This window comes from Scyliorhinus torazame, chromosome 6 (genome assembly GCF_047496885.1).
Source record: "Scyliorhinus torazame isolate Kashiwa2021f chromosome 6, sScyTor2.1, whole genome shotgun sequence".
NCBI classification, from domain to species: Eukaryota; Metazoa; Chordata; class Chondrichthyes; order Carcharhiniformes; family Scyliorhinidae; genus Scyliorhinus; species Scyliorhinus torazame.
The window spans coordinates 143,781,953-143,797,981 of record NC_092712.1 but is presented as its reverse complement, the minus strand read 5'-3'; the positions used below and the strand labels follow the sequence as shown (position 1 = coordinate 143,797,981).

The 16,029-nt window shown below is 46.9% G+C and overlaps 1 protein-coding gene across 11 annotated transcripts in view; it reads right to left on the bottom strand.

Annotated features, from left to right (window-relative positions):
- The window catches only part of grb10b (growth factor receptor-bound protein 10b), a 484,722-nt gene that overhangs the window by 207,488 nt on the left and 261,205 nt on the right, over window positions 1-16,029 (bottom strand). For all 11 annotated transcript variants that reach the window (XM_072508844.1, XM_072508852.1, XM_072508843.1 and 8 more), the window contains one exon: window positions 13,362-13,500. In XM_072508844.1, the coding sequence (XP_072364945.1) occupies window positions 13,362-13,500 (139 nt within the window). The remainder of the gene's footprint in view (window positions 1-13,361; window positions 13,501-16,029) is intronic.

The following is a 16,029-nucleotide window of genomic DNA, read 5'->3' as shown; positions in this document are numbered from 1 at the left end:
CCGTTCCCCGTATGGGGTGAGGAGCCCGTCTGGGCCCACCCCAGTCTGTTGTGGGCCAACATGTCCTGTGGGGACAGAGAGCATCATGAGCTGCATGCTTCATTTATCGCCTGGGGCGGCACACTCGTGGACATGGATGGGCCAGAGCATGGTATGGTGCTGGATGTGGGGTGGAGGTGGGGATGCCAAACCACCCGTGTGGCCAGGTGGAGGTCACTGTTTGCCGGTCCTCTTGGGGATGCTCCCTGACCTGACATCCGCTGCCGCTTCGTACCAGGCGACAGTGGCTGCCCTGTGGCTGACCATCCAAGTCCCTTGGGGGAACAGGGCACCCCGTCTGCACTCGACCGTGTCGGCATCCCCAAATCGAGCATCGGGAAGCCTGCGGCAGTTCTTGCTCGCTACCACACTTAATGGAAACCTTTCCATTAAGTCTCGCCATGAAATTTGATTTCACTAGCTAAGATGTACTTGCATCGAAGTCAAGAGAGTGAAGGTTCACTCGAATTGTTGAGAGACTGCGTAAATCCGACATTCACTGACTTGTGTTTAGAAGACTGAGGCAATCTCAATGAAACATACAAGATTTTGAAAGCGATTGACAGAGTAAACAATGAGAGGTTGTTTCCCTTGGCCTGGAAAGCGTGAACACCAGGTTGGTCTCAAGATAACGGGTCGATTATTTAGGACTATGCCCTGCCCCACCAGGAGGACAGACCAGGCAGTGGTGGCGACACAAAGTTGTACAATTGGGATGACAAACCCTGGGAGACCTCAACATCAACTCTGGACCCCATGAAATTTCTTGGCATCAATTTGAAAATGGGCGAATAAACCTTCCTGCTGATTACCATGCCCTGCTCCTCCATTCGGCTGATGAAACTGTACTCCATTTTGAACACCATTTGGAGAAGCACTTAAGAGTAGCAATGTCACAGAACGTACTCTGGGTTGGGGACTTCAATGTCCATCACCCAAGAGTGACTTGAAAGCACCACTCCTGGATGAGCTGGTAGAGCCCTAAAAGGACATAGCTGCTAGGCTGGATCTGCGGCAGGTGGTGACAAGAGGAAAAACATATCGGATCGCATCCTCAACAATCTGCCTGCTGCAGATGAATTGTCCATGACAGTATTAGAGTGAACACCACACAGTTGTTGTGGAACAAAGTCATGCCTTCACATTGAGAATACCCTACATTGTGTTGTGCGGCACTACCACCATGCTAAATTGGATAAATGTCAAAGAAATCCAGCAACTCAAGACTAGGCAACAATGAGATGACTGATGAACTTTCAATTTAAGTTGGAGCTATTTTCTGTAATGAGATTTTAGATTGCTTAGTACCAAGAGGCTTTCAATATCCACCTGGGGGCCAAAGTGTGCAATATTTAATCAATACTAGCACATTTTGAAGAAATGTCACCATTTAAACATATAAATAATAGCAAGAATGCCATTTTGTTAAGGGAAAACTTCCATAAGTGAGCAATTACATTTCAAAATATTATATGGAAACATAAAACTGAGAACTTTTAATTTGCACGATAAATAAATGTAACTTCCTGCATACGGGGCAGCACGGTAGCATTGTGGATAGCACAATTGCTTCACAGCTCCAGGGTCCAAGGTTCGATTCCGGCTTGGGTCACTGTCTGTGCGGAGTCTGCACGTTCTCCCAGTGTCTGCGTGGGTTTCCTCCGGGTGCTCCGGTTTCCTCCCACAGTCCAAAGACGTGCAGGTTAGGTGGATTGGCCATGATAAATTGCCCTTAGTGACCAAAAAAGGTTAGAAGGGGTTATTGGGTTACAGGGATAGGGAGGAAGTGAGGGCTTAAGTGGGTCAGTGCGGACTCGATGGGCCGAATGGTTTCCTTCTGCACTGTATGTTCTATGTTCTAAATTACCTTCTGGAAATGGCCTGCAAAGTCGCCAAGGGCGACCCAGACATTCTCACGCGTGGATGGCACGGTACACAGCTTTTGGCCAGCCGCTCAATGTCAGCATCGATCACGGGCCACAAGACATAGCTGCGGGCCAATATTTTCATTTTCAACATCCTAGGGTGTCCGTTGTAGAGGTCCTGCAAGAGTGTGCCGTGCCCACAGTCTGGAACTATCACCCATGTTCCCTAAAGGATTACGCCGTCCTCTACGCTTAGCTACTGGATTTTGGCCTGAACCTATTCAAATTATCCGATTAAGCTCGGTGCTGGGCCCCATACAGGATAATGTGACGCACACGGGACAGTTGCCAGTCTATCTGGGATCAACTGTGGAAGCTCGATACTGTGGCTGGTAAAGCATCCATAAAATGGAGGGCAGCAATTACATAGTCTGCTGGCGGCGGCGGTGGTGGTCTGGTGGATAGTGGAAGGCAGCTCAATGGATCTTTGATCCCGCCCAATGCTCCAACGTTTATACATATACGGCCAGCAACAAGGCCGAACACTGGATGTGAGCTGGTGCAAACTACGACCCCTAGTTCTGCACTTCACCACCATAGGGAACATTCTTTCTGAATCTACCCTGTCTACTGCTGTTTAGAAGTTTCTATGAGATCCCCTCTCATTCTTCTACAGTCCAATGAATATAATCCTAACCATACAACACTCCCACCATCCCAGGAATCAACAACCTTCACTGCACTCCCTCCACAGCAAGAACATCCTTCCTCAGATGAGGGCACCAAAGCTGCACACAATACTCCAGGTGTAGCCTCACCAATGCCCTATGCAATTGCAGTAAGACATTGGTATTCCGAGACTCAAATCCTCTTACTTTGAAAACCAATGGGCCAGGGTTCAGAAAACACCAAAGTACATTATGGAGTTCATCTGACCTATAACAGTTTATTGATTTTGGTTACGATGAGTACAAGAGCCTGCCTTTCAGGTGTTAGTGAACAGAGCTCTTATGTGCTTTTAAACCAAAAAAACAAGCTTTATTCTATGAATTTAGTTAACATTTTTAGAAACACACAGTAAGAATTTTTTCAACGACAAACATAAAGACTCCACACTGCTACAGTAATCTATGTATAACCCTCAATGAATTCCCCCTTTAACTGTCCCAATTCAATAACAAGATCCCATAAACAAAAAAACCCTTTTTTTTTTTAAGAAAGGTGTCCCCCAGCACACGATACTCTTACTGGTATAAGACCTGTTTATGATACTCTATTCCCTTTCTCAAACACAGCAGGTTTAAATTCCTTCCAGAAAGCAGTTATCTCTTTTAAGTTATCAAGTAGCCTGGAAAGAGCTTTTAAAATGAAGTTAGAGAAACACTTCTTTCAACCTGTGCAGTTCAAAACACAGTCCAAAACTCAAAACAAAAGTAAAACCCACATACCACAAACCAGCTCCAAACTCAAAGTGAAAGTAAAAACTCAGAGCCATAGCCCAGCTCCACTCAATGACATCACTGAAGCCATGTGATAAGACAAAAACATTTCATAAAGGGACACTCCCTTGACAATACCATTTGCCTTCTTTACTGCCTGCTACTCCTGCGTGCTTACTTTCAGCGACCGATGCACGAGGACACCAAGGTCTCACTGAGTATCCATCTCTCTCAATTTATACCCATTGAAATAATAATCTGCGCTCCTATTTTTGCTAACCAAGCAAATAACTTAATTAATCCACATTATACTGCATCTGCCATGCATCTGCCCACTCACTCGGCCTGTCCAAATTCTGCTACAGCATTTCTGCATCCTCCTCTCAGCTTGCTCTCCCACTGAACTTTGTATCGTCAGCAAATTAATTTTTTTTTTTTTAAATTTAGAATACACAATTCATATTTTCCAATTAAGGGGCAATTTAGCGTGGCCAATACACCTACCCTGCACATCTTTGGGTTGTGGGGGCGAAACCCACGCAAACACGGGGAGATTGTGCAAACTCCACACGAATAGTGACCCAGAGGCGGGATTGAACCTGGAACCTCGGCGCCGTGAGGCAGCAGCGCCAACCACTGCGCCACCATGCTGCCCTTCTTATCTGCAAATTTGGAAATAATACATTTTGTTCGTTCATCCAAATCATTAATATATAATGTGAACAGTTGGGGTCCTAGCATCGATCCCTGTGGTACCCCACTAGTCACTACCTAATCAGAAAAATACCTATTTATTCCCATCTGCTAACCAGTTTTCGATTCATCTCAAGACACTAATCCCATGCGCTTTAACTGCACATATTAATCTGCTTTGCGAGACCTTGTCGGGAACTTTCTGAAAGTCTAAATAAATCACATCCACCAGTTCTCCCTGGTCAACTCTAATAGTTACAGATTTGTCAAGCATGATTTTCCTTTCGCAAATCTATGTTGACTTTGTCTGATTACATCACAGCTTTCCAAATGCTGTGCTGAGAAATCCTTGATAATGGACTCCAGCAACTTCCCTACTACCTACATTAGGCTCACTGGTCTATAGTTACCGGATTTCTCTCTACCTCCCTTCTTGAATAGCGGGGTTACATTCATAACATAAGAACTAGGAACAGGAGTAGGCCATCTGGCCCCTCGAGCCTGCTCCGCCATTCAATGAGATCATGGCTGATCTTTGTGGACTCAGCTCCACTCTCCTGCCCGTACACCATATCCCCGAATCCCTTTATTCTTTAGAAAGGTATCTATCTTTTTCTTAAAAACGTTTAAAGAAGGAGCCTCAACTGCTTCACTGGGCAAGGAATTCCAGAGATTCACAACCCTTCGGGTACCCTCCAATCTGTAGGAATCATTCTACAGTACAAAGAATTTTGAAAAATAAGCACCAATGGATCTATTATTTCTAGGGCCAATTCCTTAAGTCAAATTTATCCTCCAAGGCTTTCAAGCTGGGAAAGCTCCCATCTACAAATAGATCCCCCATCCTTCTAATTCCTGCCTTTTGCCATCTCCGGAACCCACCATTCAGCCTACCCGGTACAAACAGATGATTATAAATCGGGGTCCACACCGATGCTCCTGCACTCTCTTATATCTCCTCCATTGCCCCCAGATTCTCAGAGCCACCACCACCACCGGACTGGTGGAGTATCGGGCCGGCGAGAACGTAAGAGGTGCCATTATCAGTGCTCCCAAACTGGTGTCTTTGCATGACGCCGCCTCCATCCGCTCCCACGCCGACCCCTCCCCCACTACTCACTTCCTAATCAAGGCTATATTAGCCACCCAGTAGTAATTACAGAAGTTCGGCAGCGCCAACCCACCTTCCCCCGACTGCGCTCCAGCAACACTTACTTCACTCGCAGGGTTTTAACCGCCCACACAAAGCCCGAAATAACCTTATTCACCCGCTTGAAAAAGGCCTTTGGGATGAAGATGGGGAGGCACTGAAAGACGAACAAAAATTTGGGGAGGACCGTCATTTTCATGGTCTGTGATAGCGTGAGCATGTCCCATCTCTTAAAGTCCCCTTCCATTTGTTCTACCAGCCTGGATAGGTTTAACTTGTGAAGTGCCTCCCATTCCCGGGTCACCTGGATTCCCAGATACCGAAAGTTCTTCCACCATTCTAAGCGGCAGCTCTCCCAGTCTCTTCTCCTGTCCTCTTGCCTGGATCGTGAACATCTCTCTTTTCCCCATGTTCAATTTCTACCATGAAAAATTGCCCAATTTCCCCAGGATTCGCATTACTTCCCTCATCCCCTCCCCCACCTCCGAACCAGCCCGTTCCAGTTCCTAGAGGCTCTCAATGCCAAGGCCAATGGCTCAATGGCCAGAGCAAACAGTAACGGGGGAGGGGGTACCCTTGCCTTGTCCCTCAGTGTAGTTTAAAATACCCTGACCTCAGCCGGTTCGTACGCACACTCGCTACTGGTGCCTGATAGAGCAACCGCACCATCAATAAAGCCTTCACCAAACCCAAACCTTCCCAGCGCCTCCCAGAGGTAATTCCACTCCACCCGATCAAAAGCCTTCTCCGCATCCATCGCTACCACCACCTCCACTCCTTTGGAGGGCATCATAATAACATTCAAAAGCCTTCGAACATTGGCCTCGAGTTGCCTGCCCTTTACAAATCCAGTCTGGTCTTCCCCCATCACCCCCGGGACACAGCCCTCTATCCTTGTGGCCAGTTTCTTACCCAGCAGTTTGGCATCCACATACAGTAGAGAAATTGGCCTGTATGACCCGCATTGCTCCAGATTCTTCTCCCGTTTCAGGATCAATGAAATTGAGGCCTGCGACATTGTTGGGGGGAGGACTCCCTTCTCTCTTCATTCATATTAAATGTCCTCACCAGCAGTGGGCTCAATATCTCTGAAAACGTCTGAGAGAATTCTACAGGGTAGCCGCCAGGCCCCGGTGCCTTGCCCGACTGCATGCCCTCCAGCCCCTCGATTATTTCCTCAATCTCAATTGGAGCTCCCAGCCCTTCCACCAGATCCTCATCTACCCTCAGAAACCTCAACTGATCCAAAAACTGCCTCATTCCCTCCACCTCAGCCGGGGGTTCCGACTTATATAATATAAAAGTCCTTAAACACTTCATTCACCCCCACTGGGTCCAGTACAATATTCCCGCCTCTACTCTTTACTTTACCTATCTCCCTGGCCGCCTCCCTTTTCCTGAGCTGGTGCGCTATCATTCTGCTTGCCTTTTCCCCGTACTCATAAATCGCCCCCCTTGCCTTCCTCAACTGTTCCACTGCTTTGCCACCTGTGGTCAACAGCCCAAACTCCGCCGCTCCCTCAGTAGCCCCGCCGCTCCCTCAGTAGCCCCGTGTCCGGGACCTCCAATAATCTCCTGTCTACCTGGGGTATCTCCTCCACTAACCTATCCCTCTCAGCCCGTTCCACCTTTTTTCTGTGGGCCCGCATCGAGATTAATTCCCCTCTGACCACTGCTTTCAAAGCTTCCCAAACCGTTGCTGCAGAGACCTCCCCCGTATCATTTGTTTCCAGGTAGTTCTGGATGGATTTCTTAACCTGCCCACAGATCGCTTCGTCCGCTAGCAACCCCACATCCAGTCTCCACAGCGGGCATTGCCCTCTCTCCACACTAACCCGTAGATCCACCCAATGTGGGGCATGATCCGACACTGCGATTGCAGAGTATTCAGTATCCTCTACCCCCGTTATTTGCGCCCTGCTCAGAACGAAAAGGTTGATGCGAGGTTATACCTTGGGGACATGTGAGAAAAAAGAAAACTCCTTCGCAATTGGCCGTGCAAACCTCCATGGGTCTACTCCCCACATCTGTTCCATAAACCCTTTCAATTCCTTTGCCGCGGCTGGCCTCCTCCCTGTCCTGGATTTCGACGGGTCCAATTCCGGATCAATGACTGTGTTAAAATCTCCTCCCATGATCAGGTTATGTGACTCTAAGTTTGGGAGCTTACTTAACACACGCTTCATAAATTCCACATCGTACCAATTAGGAGCATATTTGTTCGCAAGTACCACCCGCACCCCCTCCAGCTTCCCACTCACCATGATGTACCTACCCCCCTTGTCTGACACGATTCTCCCTGCCTCGAATGCCACTCGTTTGTTGATCAAGATCGCTACTCCCCTGGTCTTTGAGTCCAGCCCTGCAGGGAATACTTGGCCAACCCACCCCTTTCTCAATCTCGCCTGGTCTGTAAGCTTTGGGTGTGTCTCTTGTAGCATCGACACATCCGCCTTCAGTCCCCTGAATGCGCAAACACGTGAGCCCTCTTGACCGGCCCATTCAGCCCTCTGACGTTCCATGTAATCAGCCTGGTTGGGGGGGCTTCCAACAGCCCCCCCCTCCCCCCTCACCCCTGTCAACTAGCCATCACCCTTTTTAGGCCATCCTCCAGCTCGCACCCTCCGCCTCCTCGAGCCCTCCGCCTCCTCGAGCCCCCCCTCGGGCATTCGCCGTTCCGGACATCCCATTTGTCCCCGAGTAACAGTTCCTCCCCTGTCAGCAAAGCAGCTCCCCCGGCTCTACTACCCCCCCCCCCCCCCCAGCAACAACGCTAGAAACCCAACCCCACCCAAGTCAAGCTCCAGCTTAACACCTGCTTGCCCCCCACTGTGCTTCCATGAGTCAGCTGACTCATGCGGACTTGATAGCGCCCGCCCCTGGCACCAAGCAGTTCCCCCCCCCCCCCATTGTTCTCTCCCCTCACTTGGGCAAACATATTAAAAGCATCACATTCCCCAGTAAACAAATATCAAAACAGCCACTTGAGAAAAACACTCAAAAACAGAACCAACCCCAAAGGCCACCCCCCCCCCTCTAACCCGCTCACTGCAAGACAAAGTTACCTTTAGCCATCCAAACAGCCCCTTATTGCACATAACACTACTTATACAGCACAACAAATCGCCACCACAGTACTCTCCAAGGCTTCAATGTCTTTTAGTTCGCCTCCAGCCGCTTTTCTTTAATAAAAGTCCATACTTTATCTGGTGTTTTGAAGTAGAAGTCCTGTTCCATATGTGCGACCCACAGACAGGCTGGGTACAACATCCCGAACTTCACCCCCTTCTTAAAGAGGTCCGTTTTTGCCCAATTAAACCCGGCTCGCCTCTTGGCCAAATCCGCGCCCAGGTCCTGATAAATGCGCAGCTCACAATTCTCCCACTTGCTGCTCAGTTCCTTCTTGGCCCACCGCAGAACGTGTTCCTTGTCCAGGAATCGGTGAAAGCGTACCACCATCGCGCTCAGCGGCTCGTTCGTGGGGGCTCTGTGCACTCTATCCACTTCCAGCGGCCGAGGGAACGCCTCAGCCCCCATCAACTTCTCCAACATGCCCGTCACATAAGCCCTCGCATCCGATCCCTCACTGCCTTCAGGGAGGCCAACAATTCTAAGATTCTGCCTCCTGGATCTGTTCTCCAGGTCCTCCAGCTTCTCCTGCATTCTTTTCTGATGGTCGTTCATCATCTCCACCTTGGTCTCCAGCACGTTTATGTATTCCTCGTGCTCCAACACCTTTTTCTCCACCTCCTGGATCGCTCTTCCGTGGCTCTCGGTTCTGCACAACTTGATCAATCGAAGCCTTAATTGGGTCCAGTGTGCCCTTCTTCAGCTTGGCGAAGCAACCTTCAAAAAACTTCACCAGCTGCTCCGTCGACCACTGTGCAGTCTCGCCGCGGCCCTTGCTCTCCGCCATGCTTTCCCACGTTATGGGCTCTGCTCGCGACTTCCTTATAGGACTTTAAATTGTCACACGGCCACTTCTGGTCCAATTCTCCATACACCGGAGGGAGATTTATCCTCACTGTCTCACTCTTCACCGATTTATCCCATAAAATCCAGGAAAAACCAGGGGTGGGGTGAAAAAGGTCCAAAAGTCCATCACAGGCAGGAGCTATCAAATGTGTGACCTTCTCCTCCATGGCCGCCACCGGAAGTCCCAAAACCATTTCTTTACCAATACTAATTTCCTTCAGCTCCTCACTAAAACTTGTGTTTCTCAGAACTTCCGGTACATTATTCATGTCTTCCTTTGTGAAGACAGAAGCAAAGTACGAATTTAGTTCCTCAGCCATTTCTTTGTCCCCTGTCATGAATCCCCTCGTTTCTGACTGCAAGGGGTCTACATTAGTTTTTAATCAATCTTTCTCTTTACATACCTATGGTCCGTCAGAACCATAAAGGGATGCCAGTAGATATAGTAGTGGAATTTCTTCACACTGGAAACAACAACCAGACCTTCCTTTTTGATCTGGCCATAGGTTCCTTGATTGTCCGTGAGAGTCCTGGACATGAGCGCTCTCTCCCGTCGGCCATGTGGTGAGCGAGGATGGCCCTGACCCCGTAAGCCGACACCTCACTTGGAGGAGTCAAATTGGGTCAACTGCTGGGAGGACGATAGCAGTTGTCGCACATCCGAAAGAAACGTCTGCTGGGGCTCGGCCCACTCACATGGTAGGCACTTTTTCAACTGCCGGTGTAGGGGGGCCAACAGGGTGGCTAATGGGCAGCACGGTAGCACAAGTGGATAGCACTGCGGCTTCACAGCACCAGGGTCAATTCCCTGCTGGGTCACTGTCTATGCGGAGTTTGCACGCTCTACCCGTGCTGCGTGGGTTTCCTCCGGGTGCTCTGGTTTCCTCCCACAGTCCAAAGACGTGCAGGTTAGGTGAATTGGCCATGATAAATTGCCCTTAGTGACCAAAAAGGTTATGAGGGGTTATTGGGTTACGGGGATAGGGTGGAAGTGAGGGCTTAAGTGGGTCGGTGCAGACGCGATAGGCTGAATGGCCTCCTTCTGCACTGTATGGTCTATGTTCTATGTTTGGGATGAACTTCCCATAGTCATTGACCAAACCCAGGAAAGAGCGGACTTCTGTTGGCCCGCCTGGTACAGAGACCTGTCGGATAGCCCTCACCTTGACCTCGACAGAATGCAAGCCATGGCGGTCCACTCGTTAACTGAGGTACATGACTTCGGCCATGTATTAATTTCTCCCGCCGGAGGTGAATACCGACTTCTTGGAACCTTCGTAAAACCTCGGCCAAGTTTCATAAATGTTCCTGGTCGGAGGAGCCAGTGATTAGGACATCGTTGAGGTACCATCAAGGTAAACCATGACCTGGGATAAGCCACACAGCAAAACATAGCAAAAATAGGAACAGGAGGAGGCCCTTCAAGCCCGCTCCACCATTCATTATGATCATGGCTGATTATCCAACTCAATAGCCTAAATCCGCATTCCCGATAGGCAAGCAGATGTACTTTTACAGGCCCCTGTGCATGTTGACCATTACCAAGTCGGGTCTAGGACCAACTGGAAGTGCACATGGTTCATGTCTAGCTTAGTGATCGTGCAACTGCCACTATGCTTCACATACAAGTCCTCGACGCAGGTAACCGGGGAACGGTCCAAATGAGATACTTGGTTCACTGTCATTTTGTAATTGCTGATTAGGCGTACGGAGCTGTCAGACTTCAGCACAGTGAAGTTGGGGCAGATAATCGGAGAACTGAATGGCACGTATGATGCCTAAATGCTCCATACGATCCAATTCAACATCTATCTTCGGCTGCACGGCATACAGGACGGGTCGGGCCGAAAATAGCATGGTTGTGCCAATGGATCCACGCTGATCCTGGTCATGGCCCCCTGTATGGTGACCAGGCTTTTGTGGAATATGTCTGGAAACTTTGACAAGACTCCTTCCAGTCCGTTTGGGTACATTTGGCAAACACGCTGCCAATCTAACCACAGGTGCTGCAACCAGTCGCAGCCCAGCAAACTCGGTCCGTTGCCATGCACTACCGACTACTGTCTGTATGTGATGGGGAGCAGGGAAATCAAATTCTAAACAAATGCACCAACGCCCTTTACATTTCTAGGGCTGGCCCACAGAACCGGTATGTCTGCAAGGACAAAGGGACCTGGACTCTTCTGTTAAACCCCTAAAGATAACAGTCCTGAAAAAAAGAGCACATCCTTTACCAAACCCAGGAGAAGTGGGAGGTAGTCACGTGACTTCCCCCATGCTGTTGGAACCTGTAACGTTGCCGTATGGAACTGAACCAGGGAGTCTACTATTTTACAACCTAACAGTTAACAGCAGGGAGCTCTGTCCAGGTAAATTGCCAGGCCCTCATCAGCACTACGTACTGCTGGAACAATGGAACTCCTGCCTCAGTGCCCATAAGACTAATCCATCTCTCTCTCTCTCTTCTTCAATCATGGACGTCCTCACTTCTAGAAAGATGGATCCCCCTGCACCAGTTTCAGCCTGCTAATCTCTGAAGGAACACACTAATGGACTTTTGATTCTGGATTCACATGAAACTATAACTCTTATTTTGTGGTCTTTGCATCTGGAGCTTATTCTTTCACTTATCCCCCTTTTAATGCACGAGTGCAAAAGAGCAGACATTGTGTAACCCCTTTTCCACATTTCAAATGCGTGTAAAATAAACCAACACTCTTATTTTACCACATCATGTTTGCTGTGGGTCTATTAATAGAGAATCAGATCACTTCAAACTGAAGGCTTGGGGAAAACCAAAAATACCATTCTGTTTATGGACGGGTAGCAGGAAAAGAAATCAGAGCTGTTTAAATTAATCCCCCTCCTGCCTGTAACAGGTACATTAATTTTGATAACCATTTGGCATCAATGAGATCCACCACTGAACATGTGGAAACTCCATGGACTTTTGCAGCATCATCTTCCACCAGATACTCAGGAGTGGGTCCAGACAAGTTCTCTCTTCCAATTTTGAGTTCATAGACCACAACCATGAGGTAAACCTTTTCACTGGCACCACGTGGTCTGCTGCTACACCACCCGGAAGAGATAGCAAATGACGGTCTTCTTGTAGGGGTATGCCAAGAATGGGAAGAGATTATACTGCTGTGTGATAATGTCAACATTTCCAGTCTCTCTACCAGAACTGCCTAAAGCGTGCAGATATGCCAAAATGATCAGAGACCGAAACTGCCTACAGGAGTGGTCCTCTCAGGACTCAAGTTTATGGGGCAAGGATCCTGTCAATCCATACAGTCTCCCATCCATCAGTGCAACCTTCAGTGCACCATTACAGTAGGACAACAATAGGTTTCAGAACATACACATTACATGAGCAAACATCATAGTACAAATACTGGGCATTTTCAGACACATGATTTGACATACAAAATATGGCTACACTGAATTGACTAAAGATTGTTTGTTCATGCAAAAGGACACACGCACGTTTCACCAGGTGGCAAAAATATATGTTCGTAGTTTAAAAGATTGAATGCACTTCACTGAGGACATGGGAAGTTGTTGACAGGAATGTTAATGTGATGCCACATTTGCAAATTAAAAGGCAAGACCATCACGTTGTATTGTAGCTTTCTTCCCAGCAAGTTGAAGCACTGCTTCAATATGTCAGTGTACTTGATACCAAATAAGATAGATGCCAGCACATTAGATCTGTACTCAGATGGTGTCCTGGGTGCAGTGAACTAAAAAAAAAAAAAAACTTGATTGCTCAGGAACCACCTTCAGACTTTGAAAAAGCATCTACCATTCAGAATCCCCAAAAGCAGTCGAGATAGTAAATTGTTAAAACATAATACAACAAGTTACATAAATGACAACTTAATCAATACAGAGGAGCTATAAAAAGACTTAGGGAAGATGGGAATATTGAAGGAAACGCCATTCAATACAGAAACAACATCTGGCATCAGATCTTAAAGAGTCACCATTGCCTTTTTCCCCTTATTGGTCACCTCAGATTACCTTTACAGATTACCAAATGTGAATAATTTGTATTGTTTTCAATACAAATTGAAAATATGAATTGAAAACGTTGTAAAATTGAGAAATAGCTTACAGTACGAAAAATACACAGTAATTCATGCATATGTAAAGTGGTTCACATTTTGAAACAGCATTAAATGCATTTCTACTCACATGATTATGGGTAGGTGGATTCTGAGGCATAGAACCAGGAGTCAACACTGGAGAACTAGCGGGGCTACACAGTTCTGGAAAAGGGTTTGGGATGGCAGGTAAAGATGACGTACGGAACTGATCATCTTCCTGGAGTCTTCTGTACATTAAGATTTAAAGATTGTACATAAAAAATTGAGTTGAATAATTTACAAGTAAAATGTTACATTTATCAATTGTATCTGCAGAATTTACACCATTCTACCTCCTGTAATGCAACATGTTTAAAAAATTGTACTGCAGCCTACTGATAGCTTGTCTTCAGTCTTAGAGTTTGCACTCGGTTTTTCAGTTTTATAAAACCATTTCAATAAGCAGCATAAAAAAGGGACTATAGTATTAAAAGTTTGAATCAAACAGCTTCAATTAAGTCATTTTGAATTCAAAATATAGTGTTGTAATCTCCTATGAGATTGCTCCTGTTATGTCATGGGACAGGAGTATGAAAAATACATCATACAACGTACTTAGTTTATCATATGGATCTGCTTATGGACAAAATATTTATTAAATTGTGCCACCACACCGCTGCATGTAAAGAGCTTATGTTTTTTAATTCATTCATGGGATGTGGGCATTGTTTATTGTCCATTCTCATTGCCCTTAAGACAGTAGTGAATTACTTTCTTTATGTAAAATTACTACTGCAATCCTTGATGTTCAGGTACACCCAATGCTGTTGCAGTGTCCCAGGACTTCAAAACAGAGACAGTGAAGGAATGGCATTGGCCCAGAACTTCCAATCTTTGGATTGGATGGACCCCCTGGAAACTGTAGGCCAGTTAGCCAAACATCTGTCAAAATGGAATTGCTGGAATCCATTCTGAAGATGGTTATAGCAGGATACTTAGAAAATCATGATTTAATCAGGCAGTCAATATGGGTTTGTGAAACGCAAATAGTATTTAACTAATTTATGAGAGATTTTTGAGGAAGTAACAAACAAAGTGGGTAAAGCAGAGCCTGTAGGTGTACTAGAAGGTCCAGAAGGTATTTGATAAGACGCTACATAGAAGGTTGCTACTCAAGATTACATGGTGGAGGGCAGGACGGTGGCCCACTGGTTAGCATTGCAGCCTCAAGGTGCCGAGGTCCCAGGTTCGATCCCAGCTCTGGGTCACTGTCCGTGTGGAGTTTGCACATTCTCCACGTGTTTGCGTGGGTTTTGCCCCCACAACCCAGAGATGTGCAGAGTAGATGGAATGGCCATGCTAAATTGCCTCTTATTGGAAAAAATGAATTGGGTACTCTAAATTTAAAAACAAAAGATTACATGGTGGAGGGGTAACATATTAGCAGGGATAAAGGATAGCTAACAGGAAGTAGAGAATCAGGATGAATGGGTCTTTTTCAGACTGGCAATCTGTAACTAATAAAATGCCACAGGGATCAGTGCTGGGGCCTCAACTATTTGCAATCTATATAAAGCATTTAACGAAGGGACCAAAAGGGATCATATTTATGGGATCTAAATTTGCCGAGGGCATCAGGATAGGTAGAAAAGTAATAAGGCAAAAGGCGGCAAACTCTACAAAGGGATATAGACAGGTTAAAATAGTCGCAAAAATCTGACAGATGTATAATATGGGAAAATATGAACTTGTCCATTTTTGCAGGCAGAATAGAAAAGCAGTATACTCTTTAAATTGAGATTGAGGAATTCTGTAGTAGAGAGAGATATGCGTGTCTTGGTACATTTTTGCAGGCAGAATAGAAAAGCAGTATACTCTTTCAATTGAGAGATTGAGGAATTCTGTGGTGCAGAGAGATATGCGTGTCTTGGTACATGAATCACAAAAAGGTTTGGAAATGATTAGGAAGACACTAATTCATCTGTCCACCATCACCTCACAGGGTCAAAGCTCCTGGCGGCATATTTACATGCCACCAGAACACACATTACTCTCTGCAGTCCAGATATGTGGTCACAAGTTCAGGAGATGGTTGCAAGGAACAAGAAGAGTGCACCAAGGTTTAGCCATGGCTCCCTGGAGTTAGAGGTGTCAGAACTCAGGGAGGGGGGGGGAGGAGCTTTTTTTCCCCCAGGGATGGATGCAGAGGTTCACTAGCCTCACCTCACTGGCCTAGGTGGTCACAAAGGAGGTCAGCTGCTCCACGGGCAACCACCAGAGAAATGCCATTTAGTGCAGTAAGCGGATGAATGATCTCACCCGCTCCACTTGAGTAGATGAACCTGCAGCTCACTCCGAACTCTGACTCACAGTGGCATTATGTACACAAAGCATCACCCAGCTCAGGGTTCTCACACAATATTGGTGGGAGAGATATAATAATGATAATCTTTATTGTCACAAGTAGGCTTACATTAACCAGCACCTTTTCTGGCACACGAAGGGAGAACTCAGAATATCCAATTCACTTGACAAGTATGTCTTTCGGGACTTGTGGGAAGAAACCAGAGCACCCGGAGGAAACCCACGCAGATACAGGGAGAACGTGCAGACTCCGCATAGACAATGACCCAAACAGGAATTTAACCTGTGACCATGGCGCTGTGAAGCAGCAATGCTAACCACTGTGCTACCATGCTGCCCATATCCCATCCACCAGCTTCTCATCTAGCATCCTGGACAAAGAGAATCTTCAGCCCTTACTTCGGGGGGGAGGA